This window comes from Gordionus sp. m RMFG-2023, chromosome 1, assembly GCF_954871325.1.
Source record: "Gordionus sp. m RMFG-2023 chromosome 1, tfGorSpeb1-WG-v2, whole genome shotgun sequence".
NCBI lineage: Eukaryota > Metazoa > Nematomorpha > Gordioida > Chordodea > Parachordodidae > Gordionus > Gordionus sp. m RMFG-2023.
The window spans coordinates 77,935,980-77,959,298 of NC_088775.1; the positions used below are offsets into that span (position 1 = coordinate 77,935,980).

Genomic DNA, 23,319 nt, shown 5'->3' on the forward strand with positions numbered 1-23,319 from the left:
TACACAAAACAAAACTGAAATGGAGCAATGGGAAAATGTATAAAATTGTTGAAGTTCCAAATCTTCTGAAAAGATAAAGGAGATAACAGGTGGTGATAAGCTAAAATTTCCAGGCATTATTAGGTGAAATAGCTGATATCATAGTATGACTTAACTACATTTTATATTATTATTTGAAACAATTGATTTTCATATAATTAATGAAGCGGTTATTGTCATTATTGAGGAACATTGTTAAGAAAAGCTATAAGAGCAAAGTAATTCAAAATTAGTGCTTATACTATTTGTGGTTAAAAAGGAGTTAGGTAAACTTAAAAATTTAAGTTGCAATATTGCCTTTTATGCCAAAATATTTGGGAATATTTTATTCTTATGATGATTAATATAACGAGGCTTTTTGGCATTATTAATACATCTATATTTTAAGAATTTATGACTTGTCGAATGATAAAAAATAATATTTTTATATTATTAAAAGAGGCCCTAAATGTAGTGCCAGTAGTATATAATCAAGCTCAAACTATAACCAAGATTTAATATCTAATAAAAAAATGTTGATTATTATTCTTTTGGTGGAACCAATGTTGCTGAGTTTAATAATACAATACCATTGAGCTCAAGGTGAAGGTTTTAAATTATTATAAAGACCTTCGAAATACAACAGATATGCTTTTTATTATCCTTCCATTAAAGAGTTTTATTTAAAAGATAGTACTGTAATATCTAAATCAGCTTCAGTTGAAAGGGGTTATTTAGTTTTGTCACAATGTTGAATACACCGAAACGGAAAAGGCTTATAGATAACTTATTCCAAAAATTAACTATCTTAAAAAATATTGATTTAATTTAATCTATTTCAAATACTATTTTGTAAAATATTTCAACCAACTTTAAAATACTAATCTCCCTTCCCTGACTATGCTATGTATGAACTAAATAATAATAAATGGCCTGATTATTATAATTAACTCGTCATCAAATATTCTATTAATTATTGTAAATATTCCTTCATATTATATTCTTATGTTATGTTCTTCCCCAATAAATGATAAAAATTGTATTTTATGAACTATTCTAATTTGATAATGATAATTTTATAAAAGTATCTTGTATTTAAGATACACTCATTGAATAAGATACAAGTACCTTTTATCTTGAATAAGATACCAGTATCTATAACTAAGATTCCTTCTTTTTTTTTTATAAAGAATTTATATTTTAGATTTTTTAAAAGACCTGCCTAACTCTGCCCGTTAGTGGGCAGGCCACATATGCATATAGGCACAACAGTACGAAGAACTCTCTTTTAAACCTCTATAATCTGAGATAGAAAAAGATAAATAAAGAAAAAGCCTATACTCAACGAGAATTGACATATATTTAATGACTTTGGGATAGGGCAGGTTGATTTTAATTTTAAATGTTTATGTTAAATATAGTGTTGTTAAACTAACTATCTTTAGTCAACTATAAAACAGCGTAGCCATATTTTTATACAGAAGTATTACAATCAATCTTCAAGTTGAGGCTCAACTTAGAAGCTTAATTCAATTATTTAGTCTAAAAGTTTGACTAGACACAATAGAGATGGTCAAAGTTAGGTAATTTAATACTAATTAAATACATAAATTTTGTTGGTGGAATTGATTTTTTTAGTGTGAATAAATTGAAAGTATTATTCTAAAAATGATTTAAAAAAATATGTGTATCATCGCTATTTAACTCTTTATAGCACATGCGAGACCATGCAGCTCCAGTCATTTAAAAGAAATAATTTTTTCAATATTTTTATCTGGATCTTTTAATAGCTCAATATTTAGTTAAATATATATGTCAAAAATTACCTTTGGGTTTGTTTGGTAGTTCATGAGTTAAAATGGTTTTTGTAGCATGCTCGCATAATAGACCTACATATACTTAATTTTTCTTGTGGATATTATGAAATATCAAATTATGATTGGCATTTCGTATAATATTTCGGTCTTCAAGTAAAGTTAGTTATTATTTCATTCAATATTTCTTTTTCAAGATATTTATTATTGAGTAATTGCAAAATAAATATGGATTTTCATTTTATAATAAAAAAGTATTTGTATTAATCCTAAATTTGTGAAATCATAAAAAATACAAATACTTATTATTTTTTTAGTAATTAAAATGCAAATACTTTTTTAAATATTCAAATAAATACAAGTATTCATATTACTGCCCAATCCTGTTATATCATTTTCTTAAAATATTATTGTAATAAATGCCATCACTAAATGTGTTTTCTATTTTTATGGAATTTAAGGATTTTAAACATGTTTTTGTGTGTATATTATATAATTATATTTCTATTAGGGGAAAGCCCAAAGGGAACTGCAAATTTTATCAGGCATAGGTATGTGTTGTTTCATCATAGGTTTAGGTGGTTATAAATGTTATTAGTATAATTCAAAAAAATAAATAATGAAAAACATAAAAAAATCTATTACTTTCATTCTATTTAAATTAGAAATAATTATATAAAAATATTTTCCATTTCAAGTTTGAAAAAATAGGAATAAATTCCATTTGTTGGTAATAATTTTTTCATGGTTTTGATAAGGGATGGCTAGTTGGACAGTTAAATTACAATATTGTGTCGCAACTATGTTCTAAGATACCACTCTCTTTTTATAATCAAATAATATTATTCTAAAGCAAATTTAATAACAATAAAACATTTATCCAATATTTATAAGTTAATAAACAATCAGATAAAAAACTATCTAATATTTACGTAATAAAACTGCAATTACTCAATAATTCAATAGTCTAATTAAATATCTTGAAAACAAATGTAAATATTAAATATAATCATATTATACACTGGGGAGACATCCCACAATTAAGTGGGCACTCCACCACTCTTTAGAGGGTGTCTCCAGTGCAGTAAATTTGCATTCACTGTTTGGCAGAAAATTTACCTTACTGTCTGGGCCCATTTAATTTAAGAGGAATTACGGTACCTCTCATAAATAAATTTCACTAAAAAAAATAGGCAGTAATTTACCCTACTGTCAGGGTTCGTTTAATTAAAGAGGAATGACGGTACCTCTCACAGAACAGCAAGTATCCCTTAAAAAGTATAAACTAAAAAATAAATAAAAGATAATAATAGAAGGGAAAAAATGGAAAGTATAGAAGTATAGGGAGATAGAGAAATTTGGTTTTTTAATTAAAATTTTATTATTTTATTAGTATTGATAATTAAAAGAAATATGTACAATATTATTAATATAATTATATATAAATATATGAAATAATGTTTACATATATATTATTGGAATTAATAAAAAAAAGGAATAATTAATCAATAATGGCTTGATTTATCCAAAATTTTAAATCTGATTTGTTTTGAGATATATTGATTAGGAAGGGTCATTCCATGTCAAATGAGCAAAAAAATCAAGATTTTTGGCCGACCCCTTTCAATTTTGATAAAAAGTTGTAGACTGGTTATATATGTTTCCATTAGATTATAAACAAAATTTTAGCGCATTAGCAACTATATTAGCGGAGATAATCGGGGTTAAAGGTCCAAAAAACGTCTTTTTTTCCTTTTTACTGATGTTAAATAATTAGTTTTTAATTTAAAACTAATTATGATCAAATATTGAATTTAATATCAATAGCTAAGTTAATAATTGATAATTATGGCGAAAACATCAAAAATAATTTTTTTTAAAATATGGGTCATCTTATGGTCAGTTGAAAACTTGAAATTAATATTTCGAAATGTATATGATCTCCGATTTTTAATTTTTTGAAGAAATATTATCCGTTTACTATTTTTTTAATAATTTCTTTAACAATTAGCATGGCTGGATATTTATTTAAAAAAATATTGCGATTTTTAAACTTTAAAAAAAATAGATGGCGCTATATATAATAGTTTTAATATGTTAAAATTCATTTTTTTTATTGATTAAAAATATTTTAATGTATAATATATCATAAAATTCGATTATATAACTTTGTAAACCTTATTCCCCTGAGATATTCGCAGGATAAAAAATTTTAATAATTTTTTTAATATTTCAATGTAAATTAAAATAATTAAAAAATCGGACTAGCACACGAACAAAAAAGCAGGATTAAAGGGGTGCCGGAAATTATTAAGGGAAAAATCGAAAATCACATTAATTACCAGGCCTACCCCCAACCCCCTATCCACCCTTTCCCCAGACTAAGTCATACCCATTAAGACCAAGAATGTTATGAAATTGTCATTATCTTACATTATTAAAATAACCAGAGATAAAGAAAATTTCAAAGATTTTGAAAAATTTTTTAAGCAATAAAAATAACAAAATTATAGTTCTGATGAAATAAGCCGACTCATGCCTGGAATAAAAGATTGTGTACCTGTTAAAGGCGAGAAAGAATCAGCAAAGATTTATATTAAATAATCTTAAAGAAATATTCAAGATGTTTAAGGAAGAATACCCAAGTATATCAATTGGATTCTCTAAATTTGCCGAACTTAGACCAAAAAACCTAATTTTAGTTTGATGGCACACACACTGTTTGTGTCTGCGCCATTCATCAGAAAGTGAAATTAATGACAAATGTAATAGCTGAATTTACAGCAGGAGAAGATTACTATATAAATTCTTATAACAATCTTTTGGCTCAAATTATTTGTAATCCATCTCAGCCAAAATGTTACTTAACAAATTGTGATCAATGCCCTGGTATAGAATCTCTTATGGGCCAATTATACGAATTGTTTCAGAGAAATCGTATAGAATATGTCACGTTTAAACAATGGATCACGGTGGATAGAGCAAATCTTGAAACTATTATAAAGTCCATTGATGGTTTCATCGAATATCTATTATAAAAAGTTCAAATTTTACTGCGTCACTCGTTTATAGCTAAACACAAAGTTTATTTTTGAAGAATTCCAAAGAAAATTTAAAAGATGAGGAATTTTTAACAATTCTAGATTATTCTGAGAATTATTCCTTCATTTTACAAGATGAAGTTCAGGGATTTCATTGGAACAATGTGCAGGCCACTATACATCCATTTGTAGCATATTATAAATCTGGAGAAGAATTAAAAAATATAAATTTTGTTATTTTGTCCGAATCATTAAGCCATAATACTAGTGCAGTCCACCTTTATCAAAAAAAATTCATTAAATTCTTAACAGCCAAATTTAATTCTAAACTAGAAAAAATAATATATTTTCCGGATGAAGCCGCGTCTCAATACAAGAATCGCAAAAATTTTCTGAACATATGCCTTCATAAATACGATTTTAATATTCCTGCCGAATGGCATTTCTTTGTCACTGCTCACGGCAAAAATGCATGTGACGGTATCGGAGGAACTGTCAAAAGATTAGTTGCCAGAGCTAGTCTTCAAAGGCCAAATAAAAATCTCCCCCATTAGAATTATATAATTATGCTAAAGAAAATATTAATATTCAATTTGAATATGTATCCAATCAAGAATATATCGAAGAGGAATTAGCCCTTCGTAAAAGATTTAATTCTGCACTGCCCATACATGGGACCCAAAAAATTCACGGGATTATTCCCATTGATCAAAATAAACTAAAAACCAAAATATATTCTAATTCCAAAAAATATAATATAAAACAAGTTCCGTTTTTAAATGAGAAAATTATATTTTAAAATATTAATGAATATATAACATGTGTATATGATGATAAATGGTGGTTAGCAGAGTTGTTAAAGTATCTAGATACAAGTATCTAGATATAAAAATGTAGTATCTGTATCTAGATATAAAAATGTAGTATCTGTATCTAGATAGATTTTTTAGAAAGGTATCTGTATCTAGATATTTTTTAGAGGTATCTGTATCTGTTTTTAGATACTTTTTAAGATACATTCTATATACCTCTTTTTTAATTATAAATAAAAATATTTGACTGTAAAATTTATTTTATTTCATATGAGCTTATGAAATAAATAAATAAATATATATATATATATATTATATATTAATATTTATTAATACTATAATAAAGAATTATATATACATAAAATATTAAAACTATATATAAATATTCATTAATTTAAATATTATGTGCGAGTTTATCAATAAACCATACAAATTTTAATATTACAATATGAAAATGGTTAAATTAAAAATATTATAATTCTAGGTTTATTGTGACCTTATTTGAAGATGATAATATTATAGCAACCATGCTCCACCCTTTTTTTAAACTTGATTGGACATGGTTGCAAATGGAAGAAAAGCTTAATAAAAGAAAACAATTGATGCAAAGATTAGCTGGTGAATTATCAAAGTCATCAACTGACTGCAAGCAAATAACCTGCCAAAAAAAACAAATAATTTAATTTCAGATTTTTTAAGTACCCTACAGCATATATAATTTCTAATAATGATTTAAATTTTGATAATCAACAAATTTTAAATAATTTTTTCAAAAATGAATGTAGAGATTTTAGCATTTTTAAAGAATACCCTGATATAAAATTGTTATTTATTAAATATAACGCTACAATTCCTTCAAGCGCCCCTGTGGAAAGACTATTTAGTGTTGCTAAAAATGTCTTTAAAGATAAACGAGGATACCTAAATGATCAAAATTTTGAAAATATTTTATTACTGAAATCTAATAATTATTTATAATTATTTAATCATATATTTTCATATATTATATTAAAATCATTATTTTAGTTATATTCTGATAAATGTTATATCGCGTCAATAAATTTTTTAGCTCATTTGAATTTTCACAATATAATATTAATTTAGGTTTATGCAAACCTATAAGAGCATAATAAAAAATGTATCTGTATACAGATACATTTAAAAATTGTATCTTATCTTGATAACTTTTTAGACGATGTATCTGTATCTAGATATCTTTTGAGACTATGTATCTGTAACTGTATCTAGATCCATTTAAAAAGTATCTTTTAAATACTCTGGTGGTTAGGATATATAATCGATAAAAGTTATACAAATGAAGAAGTAAAAATCCGATTTTTACACCCTTGTGGACCTTCAGCCTCATTTAAATTTCCTCTGAAAGATAATATTTTAGTGTTGCCTAAATCTCATATTCTCTCGCTGGTCAATCCTTCTACTCCCACCAGTCGAACATATATATTATCTCCTGAAGAATCTTACAAGCTAGCCAGGCTTTGTATTCCTTTAGATGAAGTAAGATTTAATTAATTTATAAACTATCTTAATTAGGCAAAATTTGTGAAGATTTTAAAAATTTATGATCTGAATTACAAATAATATATATAATGCACATTATAATCGATTTAGTATGATATATATATTAAAATATTTTTAATCAATAAAAAAAATGAATTTTAACATATTAAAACTATTATATATAGCGTCATCTATTTTTTTTAAAGTATAAAAATCGCAATATTTTTTTAAATAAATATCCAGCCATGCTAATTGTTAAAGAAATTATTAAAAAAATAGTAAACGGATAATATTTCTTAAAAAAATTAAAAATCGGAGATCAAATATTAATTTCAAGTTTTCAACTGACCATAAGATGACCCATATTTTAAAAAAAATTATTTTTGATGTTTTCGCCATAATTATCAATTATTAACTTAGATATTGATATTAAATTCAATATTTGATCATAATTAGTTTTAAATTAAAAACTAATTATTTAACATCAGTAAAAAGGTAAAAAAGGCGTTTTTTGGACCTTTAACCCCGAATATCTCCGCTAATATAGTTTCTAATGCGCTAAAATTTTATTTATAATCTAATGGGAACATATATAACCAGCCTATGAATTTTTATCGAAATCGAAAGGGGTCAGCCGAAAAGTGATTGATTTGACATGGAATGACCCGAGATTGCTCACATTGTTGAATTTTAGAATGTATAGGATGTGGCCATACCAAGAATTATGGTATAGGTAATATTGTTTTTTATCTTATGGGATTTATAGGAGATTACATCCATAATGGTATTATGTTGATAATGCCTAAGGGTGTGGCATAGAAGTTCTATTTTTCTATAGGTTAGAAGTTTATAGAGAGGAAGAATATTACAAGTGGTCAAAAGATTAAAGTTAGAAATAATATAAGGATATTTAATGTTTAAAATGTTTTTTAAGGATTTGTTGATAAAAATTTGAGTTTTATATAAATTAGATCTGGAATTATCCCATGTTTCAATTCCATATGTTAGTGATGAGAGGATGAAGGATTTAAAGACATGAATTTTGAATTTGTTTGAAATAAGTTTTGAATTCCAGAATTTATTGAGGGAATAAAATTTTTTTGTTGCTTTTGAAATAGCAGATGAGATATTAGGATTAACTGAACCCTTAGAGTTTATTGTAATACCAAGATAATTTAATGAGTTTTTGAAATGTATTATTTTATTATTAAAAGATAAATATTGAAATTTAGGTGAGGAGGATAATATAATGGTCTTATTGAAGTTAATTTTAAGGTTCATGAGTTGAAGATTGGAAGATATTGTAGCTAGATTGTGTTTAATTTAATTATCTTTGTAATAATACAAATATCATCTGCATAGCATAACCAATCGACATTTATAAAATTACAGGAATTAATAAGTGGCTAATTAATAAATTGAAAAAGTAAGGGGAAAGGGGAAAGGGGGCAACGTTGCTTAATACCGCATTTAATTTTAAAGAAAGGGGAAATTAAATTATTATGTTTAATGTTAATTAGACTATTTTCATAAATAAACATAATAATTTTAATAAAATGAGGGTTAATTTTATATTTAAAAAGGATGTGCCATAAGAATTGATGTTTGACTGATTCAAAAGCTTTGGAAATGTCTATAAAGATAATAAAGGTGTCAGTTTTAAAAATACGACCTTTTTTGAGTCTGATCTTTAGGGCTTTAATAAGTTCTATTGTATTGCGTCCAGGTCTATAAGAAGCTATAGATTTATGAGTATTGGTTTCAATAATATTGTTGAGGATGAAGGTTGTAAGAATTTTTTAAAAGGGGGATGAAAGAGTAATACCTCTATAGTCAAGAAGGATGGGATTTTGGGGAGGTTAATAATAGTGGATTTGCACCAGTCGAGAGGAATGGTAGCTGATTTCCAGATATTGTTTAAAGTAGGGAAAAGAAGATCAGTGATAGTTTCTGGGAAGCCTTTAAATATTCATTATGAATATTATCTGAAGTGGCTTTTTGTTTTTCATATTTTTGATAATGGCAATAAATTCTTGTTTATTTAAAGGAAAAGGAGTGGTTGTTAATAATTGGAGGTAAGAGAGAGATTTAGAATGGGGAATTTTATTATTGAACAGGGATCTATAATGATCGATAAAGATATTTAATTGGTCAACAGGATTTTTTATTATGATCTTGCCTACTTTCAAATTATGAATTTTTTTGTCGTTGGATGAGGTAATAAATTTTAACGTTTTAAAAGCGTTATATAAATCATTTGGAAATTTAAATTCAGAAATGAGGTTAAGTTTAGATGAAATGTAATTCCGTTTATCCTTTCTGATTGACTTTTTAATTTGATTTAATATGGATTTGATAAGGGGTTTCTTTTTTAGTTTTTTCCTGTTTTTTGCTAATAGAGGGAAAATAAGCTGAGTAGTATGTGAACTTATCCAATCCGGATATAAGGTTTTAGTTAAATGTAGATTAGCTGAGTTAATAATGGAGTTATGAATGATATGCCATGGGTTATTGTTAGATATTAGTTTTAAGTCATTATGGAATTTATATGCTAAAGGAGAAATATTTAAATTATTGACATTGTATTTTTTATTCAATGGGTATGAAGGTTGTTTTGAATTGGATATGTTGATGTTTCTCAAGAGAGAGGGTTTGATGAAAAGATTTAAAGAAATATAAGACCAATTTTATCCTCTTCACCTAAATTTCAATATTTCTCTTTTAATAATAAAATTATTCATTTCAAAAACTCGTTAAATTATCTTGGTTTTACAATAAACTCTAAGGGTTCAGTTAATCCTAATATCTCATCTGCTATTTCAAAAGCCACAAAAAAAATTTTCCCTCAATAAATTGTGGAATTCGAAACTTATCTCAAACAAATTCAAAATTCATGTTAAATCCTTCATCCTCTCATCACGAAAATATGGAATTGAAACATGGGATAATTCCAGATCTAATGTGCATAAAACTCAAGTTTTTATTAACAAATCTTTAAAACACATCTTAAACATTAAATATCCTCTTATTATTTCTAACTTTAGTCTTTTGAACACTTGCAACATTCTTCCTCTTTATAGGCTCCTTATCTATAGAAAACTAGAACTTCTATGCCATACTCTCAGACTTTATCACCATAGTACCATTTTGATGCAAACTCCTATAAATCCCCTAAAACAAAAAACAATATTACTATACCACAATTCTGGGTATGGCCACATCTTATATATTTTAAAACTCAATAATGTCAGCAACCTCTTCCTGATTAATATATCTAAAAACAAATCGGATTTGAAATTTTGGCTAAATCAAGCTATTCTTGATTAATTTTCTCCTTTTTCTTTAATTCCAATAATTTATATAAACAGTGTCTCATATATTTATACATAATTATATTAATAATATTGTACATTATCAATACTTAAAATAAAATAATAAAATTTTAATTAAAAAACCAAATTTCTCTATCTCCCTATACTTCTATACTTTCCTTTTTTTCCCCTTCTATTTTATTTATTTTTTAGTTTATACCTTTTAACGGATGCTTGCTGTTCCGTGAGAGGTACCATCATTCCTCTTTAATTAAACGGGCCCTGACAGTGGGGTAAATCACTGCCAATTTTTTTAGTGAATCTTTGCTTATTCATGAGAGGTACCGTAATTCCTCTTAAATTAAATAAGCCCAGACAGTAGGGTAAATTTTCTGCCAAACAGTGAATGCAAATTCACTGCACTGGAGACGCCCTCTAAGGGGTGGTGGAGTGCCCACTTAATTGTGGGATGTCTCCCCAGTATATAATATGATATGATTAGATTTAATATTTATATTTGTTTTCAACATATTTAATAGACTATTGAATTATTGAGTAATTGCAAAGTTTTATTACGTATATATTAGATAGTTTTTTATCTGATTGTTTATTACCTTATAAATATTGGATAAATGTTTTATTGTTATTAGTTATTAAATTTGCTTTAGAATAATATTAATTAATTATAAGAAGAGAGTGGTATCTTAGAACATAGTTGCGACACAATATTGTAATTTAACTGTCCAACTAGCCATCCCTTATCAAAACCATGAAAAAATTATTACCAACAAATGGAATTTATTCCTATTTTTTTAAACTTGAAATGAAAAATATTTTTATATAATTATTTCTAATTTAAATAGTATGAAAGTAATAGATTTTTTTATGTTTTTCATTATTTATTTTTTTGAATTATACTAATGACATTTATAACCACCTAAGCCTATGATAAAACAACACATACCTACTCCTGATAAAATTTGCAGTTCCCTTTGGGCTCTCCCCTAATCGAAATATAATTATATAATATATACACAAAAGCATGTTTAAAATCCTTAAATTCCATAAAAATAGAAAACACATTTTGCAGTGATGGCATTTTTTACAAAAATATTTTAAGAAAATGATATAACAGGATTGGGCAGTAATATGAATACTAGTATTTATTTGAATATTTAATAAAGTATTTGCATTTTAATTACTAAAAAAATAATAAGTATTTGTTTTTATTATGATTTCACAAATTTCGTATTAATACAAATACTTTTTTATTATAAAATGAAAATCCACATTTATTTTTTAAATATCAAATCAATGATTAGCTTAACATCTTATCTACTAAATCTTAATTGATTTTTAATATGAGTATTAGTAAAAGTGAAACCGAATATATAAGTTTTTTGAGGATGAAGAAGACTTAGTATTTGAAATAAATGAGTTTTTATACTATTATGTTTATAAGATATTTTTGAGGATTCTATGAATATGTCAACATTTTCAAAATGTAATTTGACTATTCAGGAAAAAAATGCAAAATAAAATTAATAATATAGTGAAAGCTAAATGTAATATCTTCTCAACTAAAAATCAAAATCATAAATGGAGTATTATTTCTGATAAGAGGATGAATAAATAGTATGGTCCTATATATGAATGTGGTATTGAGTATAAGAAGACCTTTTTGTCAACTTTCTCAAATCCCTATGATGACCAAACCTTTGGGCTATCCATGACCAAAATCTTTAGGCTTGCTAATATTTTTCCAGTTAAAATATTAAGTTAAACTAAATTGGCTCAAATTGAGCCATTTAACAAAACTTGCTAGAAATATTAAATTATTTAAAAGATGAGTGACAGATATATAATATGCTATATAATTTTTAAAATTTTAGCATATTTAGCTCAAGTATAAAGATTATTTAGTTTTGCAAATTTAATTAATCAGCATAGATTAAATGATATTTTACTTGAAAACCCTATTATATATTAAAAAAATATGAGCTATTATTTTAATATATTATATAAATTTGAATTTTTTTTATTCAATTTAAATGCAATTTATGAAATTTTTTTATTTTTTTGCTCTATTTTATTAAATATTATGTTATAGTTTTAATTTCTGTCTGTAATATTAATTTTATTGTGTTATATAATTATGCCCAAATTTATTATATATATGCTCTGTAAAACTATGATTGCAATTATTACATAATTTATTTTATGATACACTACTGCTGCAACAATAGTATTATGCCCCATGGAAAATTTGTTATTTTATAAATGGTTTTTTTAAAAAAAGACCATTTTGAATTATTAGCTATAAAATCAAATATATTAAAAAAAATTGCAAAAAAAATTCAGAATTTTTTTAAAAAATCGAGCCACCCCCTCCCCCTTCGAGATTATAAATTAGTAGTGGCACCACTGAATATTGGAACATTTCCTTATGATGATGAAAAAGGTTGATAATTGAAATATTATTTAGTTTAAAAAATAATAATGGTACTATATCAACTTGCTGTGCATGATATTGATTATATATTAAATCTTTAGAATATTTATATAAAACTAAATGCACCTCAACAATAATCTTTAATAACTTAGTTGTCCTTAATCCATACCAAAATAAAAATAATTTAAAGCATTGAGCTCTTTTCGCTATCCTTTTAAGCCCATAAGTGTTTAGGCATGAAACTAGTTTTTATGTGCGCACAATTAACTGCAGCATGACCAAAAATTGGTCTATGATTCATCTTTTTAAATTAATCCCCATATATTTACCCAGTTTGATGGGCTTGAAAAGAAACAAGTGCAAAACAACGAAAAGGGTGAGGCTCTTATAGAATAAAGGATAAAAATTAACTTAAACGTATTTATTTATGGTAGAAAGTATTCATCAATTTAAATACTTTCTTTAAAAAATTTTTATACGTATTATTTAGTATCTATATTTGAATATTTTTTTGGGAGTTTACTTATATTTATTATTCAAATACATTTTTTTATGAAAAAAATCTATTTTAGAATAAAATAAATTTTAACCGAAATGTTATTACCTAAGCATAGAAATCTGACCAATAGAAGTCCAAACCTTTTCATATTTAGGCGAAATAAAACTCTTGAATAATTTACTTTTAGCAAAATCCTTAGTTAACCTTTTTTTAAATTGGCGGAGTGCCGTTTAGCAATACTGGCTGAATTTGACTCATTAGATATTTAAAATCCTTTTCTTGTTGCATAACAAAAAATAGTGTAAAATTTTTAACTATTTTTTTTAAACTTTACAAATAAATAATATTTTAGTTCCTCTAATAAAAAAAATTATATATACAATCATAAAATAAAATAACCAAGAACAATACACAATGTATCTATGAAATATAACATTAATCTACATATTTTTGCTTCTACATATCATAAAGAATGCTTGTATCAATAAAAAAATTCTTGAATCTGGAGCTAAAAAAATGGTTCAACGTAGGAACTCTACCTCAACAATTTTTGCTAGTGTTGTTAAACGACTAACCCAATATTTTAGCCAAAAAATGTTATGCAACTATCGGGATTCGTTAATAGATGTCCAAACCTTTCTGCCATCTATGAAAAAAATATCCAGGCTTACATAATATATTTGGCGAAAATTACTCGTTTTTAAATATCCAGCCGTTTAACAATACTTATTTTTGCTAATAATATTGGCAAATTCTATCTAAACTGTAAAATATATAAATGCGAAAATCATTTTTTTAAATATTTTCAAAATTGAAAAAATGAAAAAATGAATTTTTAAAATTTGAAAAAACTGATTTGTATATATGGAAATAAAGTTTAAAAAATATCAAAAAGTTGCCCAAGGAACATTAAATATTTATAAATAATTTGAAAATCCAATAGTTACGAATAATTCGCTTGAATAATAGATTAAAAATTTATTCGACAGATAATATATTTTTCTTATTCATTTTCGATCCATATTTTATTTTCGAATATAGTAATTTTATTATTAATCCTCGTAGAATGCTAATAAAATAACGAATAAATCGCTTTAGGTAATCAAACATTGATTCGAATCCCTTTTCCTTAAAAATATTTTTCGTTCAAATAAATAAACATTTTGCCAGATGACTTAATTCAACTTATTGACCAAGGAGATTTTTTATTCTATGCTGCTCTTATAAACTCTAAACAGATTCCCACCCAATTATAAATGATATCCAAAGCTAAAATTAACAAAAATTTTGCCAACCTTCAGTAGGTAAGATAATAAAATTGAAAAGTCGAAAGAAAGGAAAAAAGCAAAGCAGTGTCTAATAAAATTTAAAAAAATTATTATGCAGCCACTACAATTAAGTGGGTTTGTAGATCCAAATTTTAAAAGTTTAAAATTTTTAACCGAGGCAAAAATGAAATATATTTCGTTCATTCATTACGCTAGCTGGTCAAAGGCCCCATAAGGAGCAAGCATTGTCAGGCAGAGACCCTTCCATCATGAAATAAATACTATGAGCGAAGGTAGCTTAATATGTAAAAATTTGCATTATAATTATCATAAAACCTATTTGCTAACACATAACATATGCTGAAGGTTTTAAAATTAGAGTAAATGCCTCAATTAAACTCAACCTTCCTTTTTAATTTTTTTAAAGTTCATCTCCCATAAATTATAAAATATAAGCATTCATAATAAATCGTTCAGATGATTCTGATAAGGTACCTACTACCACCAGCGGAAGTTGTCAGAATGAATTACATTAAAAATCGAGATATTTTATATTTTGGAAGAAAGTAAACTATGAAATCTTATCAGCTCAGGTGGTTCATCTTCTATTATACGATTATTTTCTATAATCAGTGGTTTACTAGAGGAGAGATTTGAGCACAACTCAAATTAAAACATACGGACAATTCTTTTTTGAAAAAAATGATATATAAATTTGACCAGCTCAATACTATTTACTACAAAGATATTATAACTTTCATAATTATTTTCTTGGTTATTTATGTTGAATTTATGGAAATAAAATAAGCAGAATTATAATAATTTTAAAAAAATAAAAATGGGAATATATGACAAAATAATTCAAAAATTTTGGCATGATAGGCGATCAAAAATTTATCTTATTTTTTAGCGGACAGGCGAAGTTTTAATTTTTGTAATATTAGACATGAACTGACAACATGTTTTTGTCAACTGATTCAGTCGTACTATGCCCTTTTTATCTAAGATTGAATAAAATCGGGTAGCAGTATTATTAATAGATTCTTCATAAAATTTTGCGCAATGCTTAAAATCAAAACAATCTTTCGCCAATCCTCTATTTATTTTAGGATTGCGTTATCACTGGAAAATTCAAATTATTTTCCCCAATTTTGAGGCAGATAGGCACGTATCCAGATTAATTATATAATAAAGTTCACAGCTCTCTTCGATAATCATTATGGAGTTTTAAATAATTCAGCACGAATGTCATCAATTCCATCTGCTTATTGCAATTCGTGTGGCAAAATTTGTCGCCTAATGTTCTGGGGCATTTATTACTTTTGCAATTTTTTAATACGCCGTTTCTTATTGGATGATTTATTTTACTCGTTTTCCAGGTTTTTCGATTGGGTCTATGCATCTTATTTATTAAGCTCGACCTTATAAGAAACTTATTTTACAAAAAAACCAGACTTATTTGTTAGTGTTGTTAAATGGTTCGATTTATCCAATTTTAAATGAGCCGTCTCGATAGATGTCTAAACCTTTCTGATATCGGCTTGCGTAATATTATATTTTGGGTTAAAATATTGGGTTAGCCGTTAAAATCGAGCTGTTTAACAACACAATTATTATTTAATTTAAAAATTACAAGTTGCGCAGATTTAATAGAAACATTTTCATATTTTATTATTTTTTTATAATTTATTTGCAAAAATTGTTTAGAATATAAATTATGTTAAATAAACAATTTTTTTCCAAGTTGAATAAATTTTATTTTTCAAATAACATTTAAAAAAATATGGAAATGTTTTCCATTAAATCTACACAACGCAGTAGTTGAACGCATTCAAGTATTTTTATCAGAGACCACTGGCCGGGCCGCAGATGTTAAACATTACTTTTAAAAGTAGCGCGCTCCGCTATCGCTATTTGTCAAAAAAAGATTAGCTACTTTTTAAGCTCCTTTTTATGAAAAAAATTTAATAACAAAATGTTTTATTATTTGCTTATAATGTTATTGTATAGTAAATATATAAAAATCAACATTTTATAAATATTAAAATATAGGTAGTTTTGATTATAAAAAATATGAAATAAAAATAAATATTTATGGTAATTTTTTGCATTTTATAAGTTTTTACCTTCTGTTATGTGTCCAACTATCTGCCGTGGTACATATATATGATATCTCTGATAACTCTACTATTAGAGCATCTTATCACTTTAGTTATCTGCTATTTTATTTATTAGTGTCTGGCGACATAAAATTGTTGTACCAGGGAATAGAGTTTTAATTATCATGGTAAATGATGGATTATCAACCAAGGACATTGGCTGAACTGCATCAATTATAAAATCAACAATAACTTTATCAGCCAATTTCTGAGAAATATTGGCATTTGTATTATTAATTAATTTGGTTTAAATTGAATTAGTCTTTTTGGATGTAGAGTCGCCTATACCAAAATTATTTAGATATTTCTCCATTTCCTTAAAAATATTGGCATGAACAGTCTTATAAAATAAATACTATTAGAATGTAAAAATGACAATTTACCTTTAAGTGTGTCTTGAGGTTATAGCTACTGGATTATTTGAGGAAATATTTTTTTTACATTTTAAACATAAATTTGAAGCCAGTTTTGATTTTTTTATTTATTTAAAAAATTTTTTAAAATCTAGGGAATGGGAAATTTGTATTATAGATATTAAGAACATTTTATCCCTGGTATCTTCCATTTCATTAATATCATTGTCTGAATCATTTTCAACGATTTGAATATCCATAGGCGATGACATTTTAAATTATTATCACGTGATTTAGGTTTACAATACAAATGAAAATATAAATTACAATTGAAAATATATTTCAATTTCAAAATTAAATAATAAATCATAAGAATTAAATTATGATATTATATTTAAGTGATCATGTTTATACTTACCTTCATCATATTTTTGTAGCTCGCTAAAAAAATAAATAATTACAAAAAAGTAGCCGCTATTAGCTATAGCTACCAAAAAAGATAGCGCGCTACTTTAACACTCTGCCGGGCCGTATTTTAATTTTTTTAAATATACCCGGGTCGGGCCGAATTTTTTTTAAAAAATACCCGGGCCTGGCCTGAAATTTTTTTAAAAAAAAGCCAAGCCGGACCTGAGAATATAAAACCCGGGCCGGGTCGAAAAAAATGAAAAATCCAGGCCAGGCCGTGCCAATGGTACCTCTGCAGATCTCTGATTTTTATTATCAATAATTTTTCATTTAAAAAATTGAACCTTTTTGAGCCCGGATTCGGGAGTTTTTTTTAAACAAAACATATCCCTGTTAAACCGAATGTCTTGGGGATTCCGTATGACTCTTGCGATAACTAGAATTTCAAAACCCCAAATGGGTAGCTTTAATATAAAAAATATTACCTAAAATAATTACGATGATTCAATTTTATTTTGATAACAGAAGATTCATTCATAAATACATAAAAAGTGTACATACAGTGAAGTCCACTTATCGAAAGGCATTTTAACCAAATGACCTTCATTGGTGACCATAGCCAATAACATTGACTATAACTGGTTTTAATGATGTATATTTAGACTTTTAATAAAGGAATTCGTAAGTATTAATGTCATTGTTACCCCACTTCCTTTATTAACGCGTTGGCAATATCCCAGTTTTGATGAAATGCCATTCATGGTGTCTACTATAACCCATAACATCTACTACATCGGACTTTAATGATGTATATGATAAATAAATCCACTCAAAGACTTAGCATCTCAGGGTTTTTTTAATTGGATGAAATATATTCGAGTTAATAAACTAGTATATAGGAATAAAGGTTAGAGATATGGGTTAGAGTTAAAGGTTTGAAAGATATGAGTTGGTTAAGATATATTAAAAATGGTTTTTAATAAAATTTAATCATTTTTATTAATAATTTCAAATTTGACAGGCCATGTGATTAAAAATAATGTCCTTGAGTTGGATCATAATCTTTGTATATACACCTTTTAATAAAGGAATTCGTTAGTTTTATTGGCATTGTATTCCCCCTTCTTCCTGCGTTTTGGCGATATATATAATTTTTTATGATTTACTTGTAACTTTAGTGACATTTTTATTTTTGAGAACCTCAAATATTTTAGAAAAAAATTGTTAATTTATTTTAATTAATAAATGATGAAATTAAAATGGATATCTTTTTAAAATTAATTATTTTTAATTATAGATTTATTATAAAATTATGTTAAAAGCAAATATCCTGTTTCTAGATGGAAATCTAGTATATATATTTTTTTAACAATAAAAAGGTCCTGCAAAATTGACCCCTGACAATTCATAATCATCAATAAAATATTACCCCGGTCCCAAAGCCTGAATTCATTATTAATTATATTTCCCTATACATTTAAATTAGTCCCCATGATTCGGTTAATAAAAATTCAGGAGTTCAGGCAGCGTGACGTTGCACAACTAACTAATTTTCAAATTGTTCTTCGAAAAGAAACGTTATTTGCTTTCATTTTTTTGAGAAAAGATGTCTTTATAAAAGTAATTGATTACTTTATATTTTAATAGCTTAATTAATCCTATTAAAAGACTGTATTTAAAAAAAAACCATATATATTTTAGCTTGCATGTTATGCCTGATACTTGTTTAACATAAAAAATTCAAGCCATGCTTAAAAAACGTGTTGGATTCAAAGAAGATTATAATGGTAAAAAAAAATATATTTATTATTTTTAATTGGTTAAAAATTTTAAGTTTTTCAAGGACAAGAGACCAAAAATTACACGGCTGGAGATAAATCTTTGGATTGCAGCGATGGTATCTTAAACTCGTACGGAGATAATTGTGACAAATTATCTACAAGTTATTCTCCAAATCATACTAATAATAATAATTATTGTGATACACCGTTATCAGTCAAAAAACTAGATAAGAATGCAAATCTTATATCCTCTTCTTCAAATCCAAGTTCCGACATATCATCCATTTATTCTCCCGTACATAATACTTATGACAATAAAACAGTGACACTTACTTCACCAAATTCTCTTGTATTTTCTAAGGTAAATTTTATTTTAAAACTTATATTTATTCACTTGTAATATTTGATTTATAAATTTTTTCCCGAAAGAAAAACAATATTTTATTCTGAAAAGAATTCTAGACCCATTCGAAAATAAAAGGGAAACAATTATATATCTAATTTTGATCAATATTTTTCTGTTTAATTTTTAGGATAATAAAATTTTCCAAAACAAATCATTGCTAATTATTCTATTTTGTAACAGCCATTCATTCTCATTGTATATCATCTTTACTACTTAACATTGAAAACATATGTAATACTAAACAAACAATATAAATTCAAGTATTAAATTTAATTTTTTTTTTGGCAATTCATATATTTTATTTTGATTTAAAAACGATTACAATTTACAATAAACTATATAATTAAAAATACAATTTTATAATTGAGTTTCCAAAAATAAACCATAATTATGTCTAAAAATTTCAATATGATTTTTTTGGCGCATTATAAAAATTCTCTGGCTTTGTTTGTAAAAATCATTTTATTGCCTAAATTTTTTAAAGAAAAATGGCCATTCGTAGAAGTCACTATTGGAGTGAATATGAAGTTGATAAAATTTTTGTATTAATCTTTTTAGTTTCTGCCTGTATTAGTGGATTGTTATTTAAATTTGAGGGAAAGAGACTCATGTGTAGTCCCATATTAGTGATTTACCGAAAGCCCAAGGTATGGCTGTCATACCATCAGGTCTTAAGCCATCTACCTGTGATAAATTTATGGGTTCAAGATGGTTTGGAATATAGGTGGTTGTAAACCTCGATTTATTACATGGTGTATTGCTGTATTGCATTGGTGTCGATACAATTAAGGCCGTGCCTATCGTTTGAATCGACTGGTGATTTGCAATTGATACAAACAGAAGCTATGCACAACTTAGATGTAAACCAATAGCTACTCTCAGTTGTTCATCTGATAACCAAGGTTACGACTAGGGAGTGATTCTAACCATTCATGACCGCCAAGTCTGTTGATTGAAGGAGCTAAATGCAATCTAAAGGTGGATTGACTGATATATCTATTTGGTATTTCTAAATTAAGGGTGTGAGAAAATTTTATGGGTTATGATTATTGGTATATGAGTGTTAATGGATATATTATCCTTCCATTTGTTAATTGCCATCTAATAAATGATCGGTAGGGCATATGAAGCCTGAAATCATAGTTGCTTTAATCTGGATGAAAAAAATGATGATAAAGATAACAGATTGAGTGGCAAAAATTCGAAATCGCTTAATTTAGAAGGTAACTAGGCGAGTGACCAATTGAATGGGTTTAATTTTATGTTTAAAATAAAATATTATAAATTTATCCTGAATTTTTGATAAAAAACGTTGTTTTTAAAATAGATCGGAAAATGTGCAAAAATTTTGGTATATATATAGGTATTTGCATATTAAAAATAAACTTTGGTGTGCCGGTAAATAAGTGGCATAAAATGTGCTCCATGCTGTAAAAGCTTTTAAAAATTCTATGAAGTAAACCTTCTGACTTGGTAGCATTAACTATGGGGACCCTAGTAGCGTTAAATTATTGAGAGCAATTATTTTCTAGCCTTCTAAAATTGTGGCTTATTGTTTAAAAAAATATAATTTAGTTTTATTTATGTTAAGTGTGAGGCCGGTAGCTTGGGAATTGGTTTCCAAGTGTTTTAAAGCTTTAAGTACATTAGCTGAGAAGCTACAGATGGTCCCATCGTCTAAATTCCACAGATTAAGGTATAGGTTGAAATTTTGTTTAATTTGGTAAATGAGATGATGGATTACAAAGCAAAAAAGAAGAGGTCCTAATGGACCCCCATTGTATGTCTTCTAGGACAGAATCTGAAAAGGTCCATATGTCAAAGGCGTTTGAAAGCCATGTAGGATTTAATAAATTTATAGTTTCATAGAAGAATTTTTAAAAAGAGGTACGATAAAAGTTATTGAAGGCGTTTTTGAAATCTAGTTTACATATCTGAGTCTGGTAGCAGGTTTTTTATCTATATCCTTAAAGTATGAGGCGCAATTTCACATCCGCCCTTAATCCCGAACCCTAGTTGATAAGAGTTTAAAATGTTGACAGCATCATGTTTTATCTTTTGATTATGATTTTGTATATTACTTCTGAAAAATTCTACTGCAATGGACTGGTATCTGGCTTGGATAAAGTGATTAAATATGCTCCAAAAGGATTTGGTGAGTTGTATTGGGATGTCCTTATTAAATATGTTATTACAAAAAGTTGTTAAAATCTCTATGGGAAGGACTTTTTGAATTAATTAAGTATTTAAAATAGGAGGATCTGAATAATCCATCAAGACCACCTGCTGAATTTTTATTGAAAGAATTGACTTGACTATTTCTTCACTGGTAATTATAATCTGGTGGATTGGGGGGGGGGGGGGGGTAGATTATCTGTGAAAGCCTCAGAATTTAGTTGTTTCAATAGGCGAAAGATGGTTGTCTGAATATATAGGTTTAATTATACCACCTATGTCACATTGATCTATTTTATTTGGTATTATTTTGCATTTGAATGTTATATCATCTACTTGCCTTTTATTGATATGGGTTTAGTTATTCATTTGGATAGTGTCAGAATTATCTGTGTGTGATTTTATTTGTTCATGTAGTGAGGTTTCTTTGTTAGCCGGACCTATAAGACATTTGTGAGAGACATTTAGTAAGTCTTCTCATGATTTTAAGCAATTTAAGTTGTCATTAACTTTTGTGATAAGTTTTGTAACAAATTTGAATTTAGGTTTCTAGATTGATTGGGTAGATATGTCAAGGTGGATCCCTTTTTTTATTAAAATCTTTTAAGGAAATTTGTATTAACATGATAATATTAAAAGAATGGGACTCAGTAATATTTAATAAAGGTTTGAATATAGTTATTTTCATTAGTGGGAGGTTTTTGAGAGGAAGGACACGTTATCCCATTGTTTCCATATTTATATAAAAAATTGACCTTGGTCACTATGATTAATTTTGCACAAATGTTACAAATAGTTGACATTATTTTTAAGTTTTTCATTCGGTAGGTATTATTGCCTTTATTCAATCAATTGCAATAAAATAAAATCATAATTCTATAAAAGGATGGTTGGTAATTGACTATTCAATTTTTTAAAGAATAAAATGAGAAATTTTTTGATAGTCAGTAAGAAATAATTGTTTATTACAATATGTATCTTCTTTAAAAATAAAATTTACATATATTTAAAAAAGATCGAAAACGTAGTGGAAAAGATGCAAGATGAAGCGACTGGATTACCTGTTAAAACAGTCAAAAATTTATTGACCAAAATACCATCAGTATTTACCGGTAAAAATTGGAATAAATTGATCAATATTTCTTCGTTTTTTTAAACCGTAGAGTCTTAATTATTTTTTTATGCGAATTAATTTTTTGAAAGAAAAGAATAAAATTATTTATACATGACACACACATAAATGAGCCATGGGTGATTGATGGTCTCTGGATTAGTGAGAGGTATGCATTTTGCTATTTTTTTTC

The 23,319-nt window shown here is 26.3% G+C and overlaps 1 protein-coding gene across 1 annotated transcript in view; it reads left to right on the forward strand.

Annotated features, from left to right (window-relative positions):
- Nucleotides 1-1,940: 1,940 nt before the first annotated feature.
- Nucleotides 1,941-23,319, forward strand: part of LOC135922639 (regulator of G-protein signaling 7-like) — a 33,963-nt gene continuing 12,584 nt past the window's right edge. Inside the window, exons 1-4 of the mRNA XM_065457058.1 lie at nt 1,941-1,993; nt 19,355-19,440; nt 19,488-19,795; nt 23,031-23,127. Of these exons, the coding sequence (XP_065313130.1) occupies nt 19,401-19,440; nt 19,488-19,795; nt 23,031-23,127 (445 nt within the window). The 5' untranslated portion in view covers nt 1,941-1,993; nt 19,355-19,400. The remainder of the gene's footprint in view (nt 1,994-19,354; nt 19,441-19,487; nt 19,796-23,030; nt 23,128-23,319) is intronic.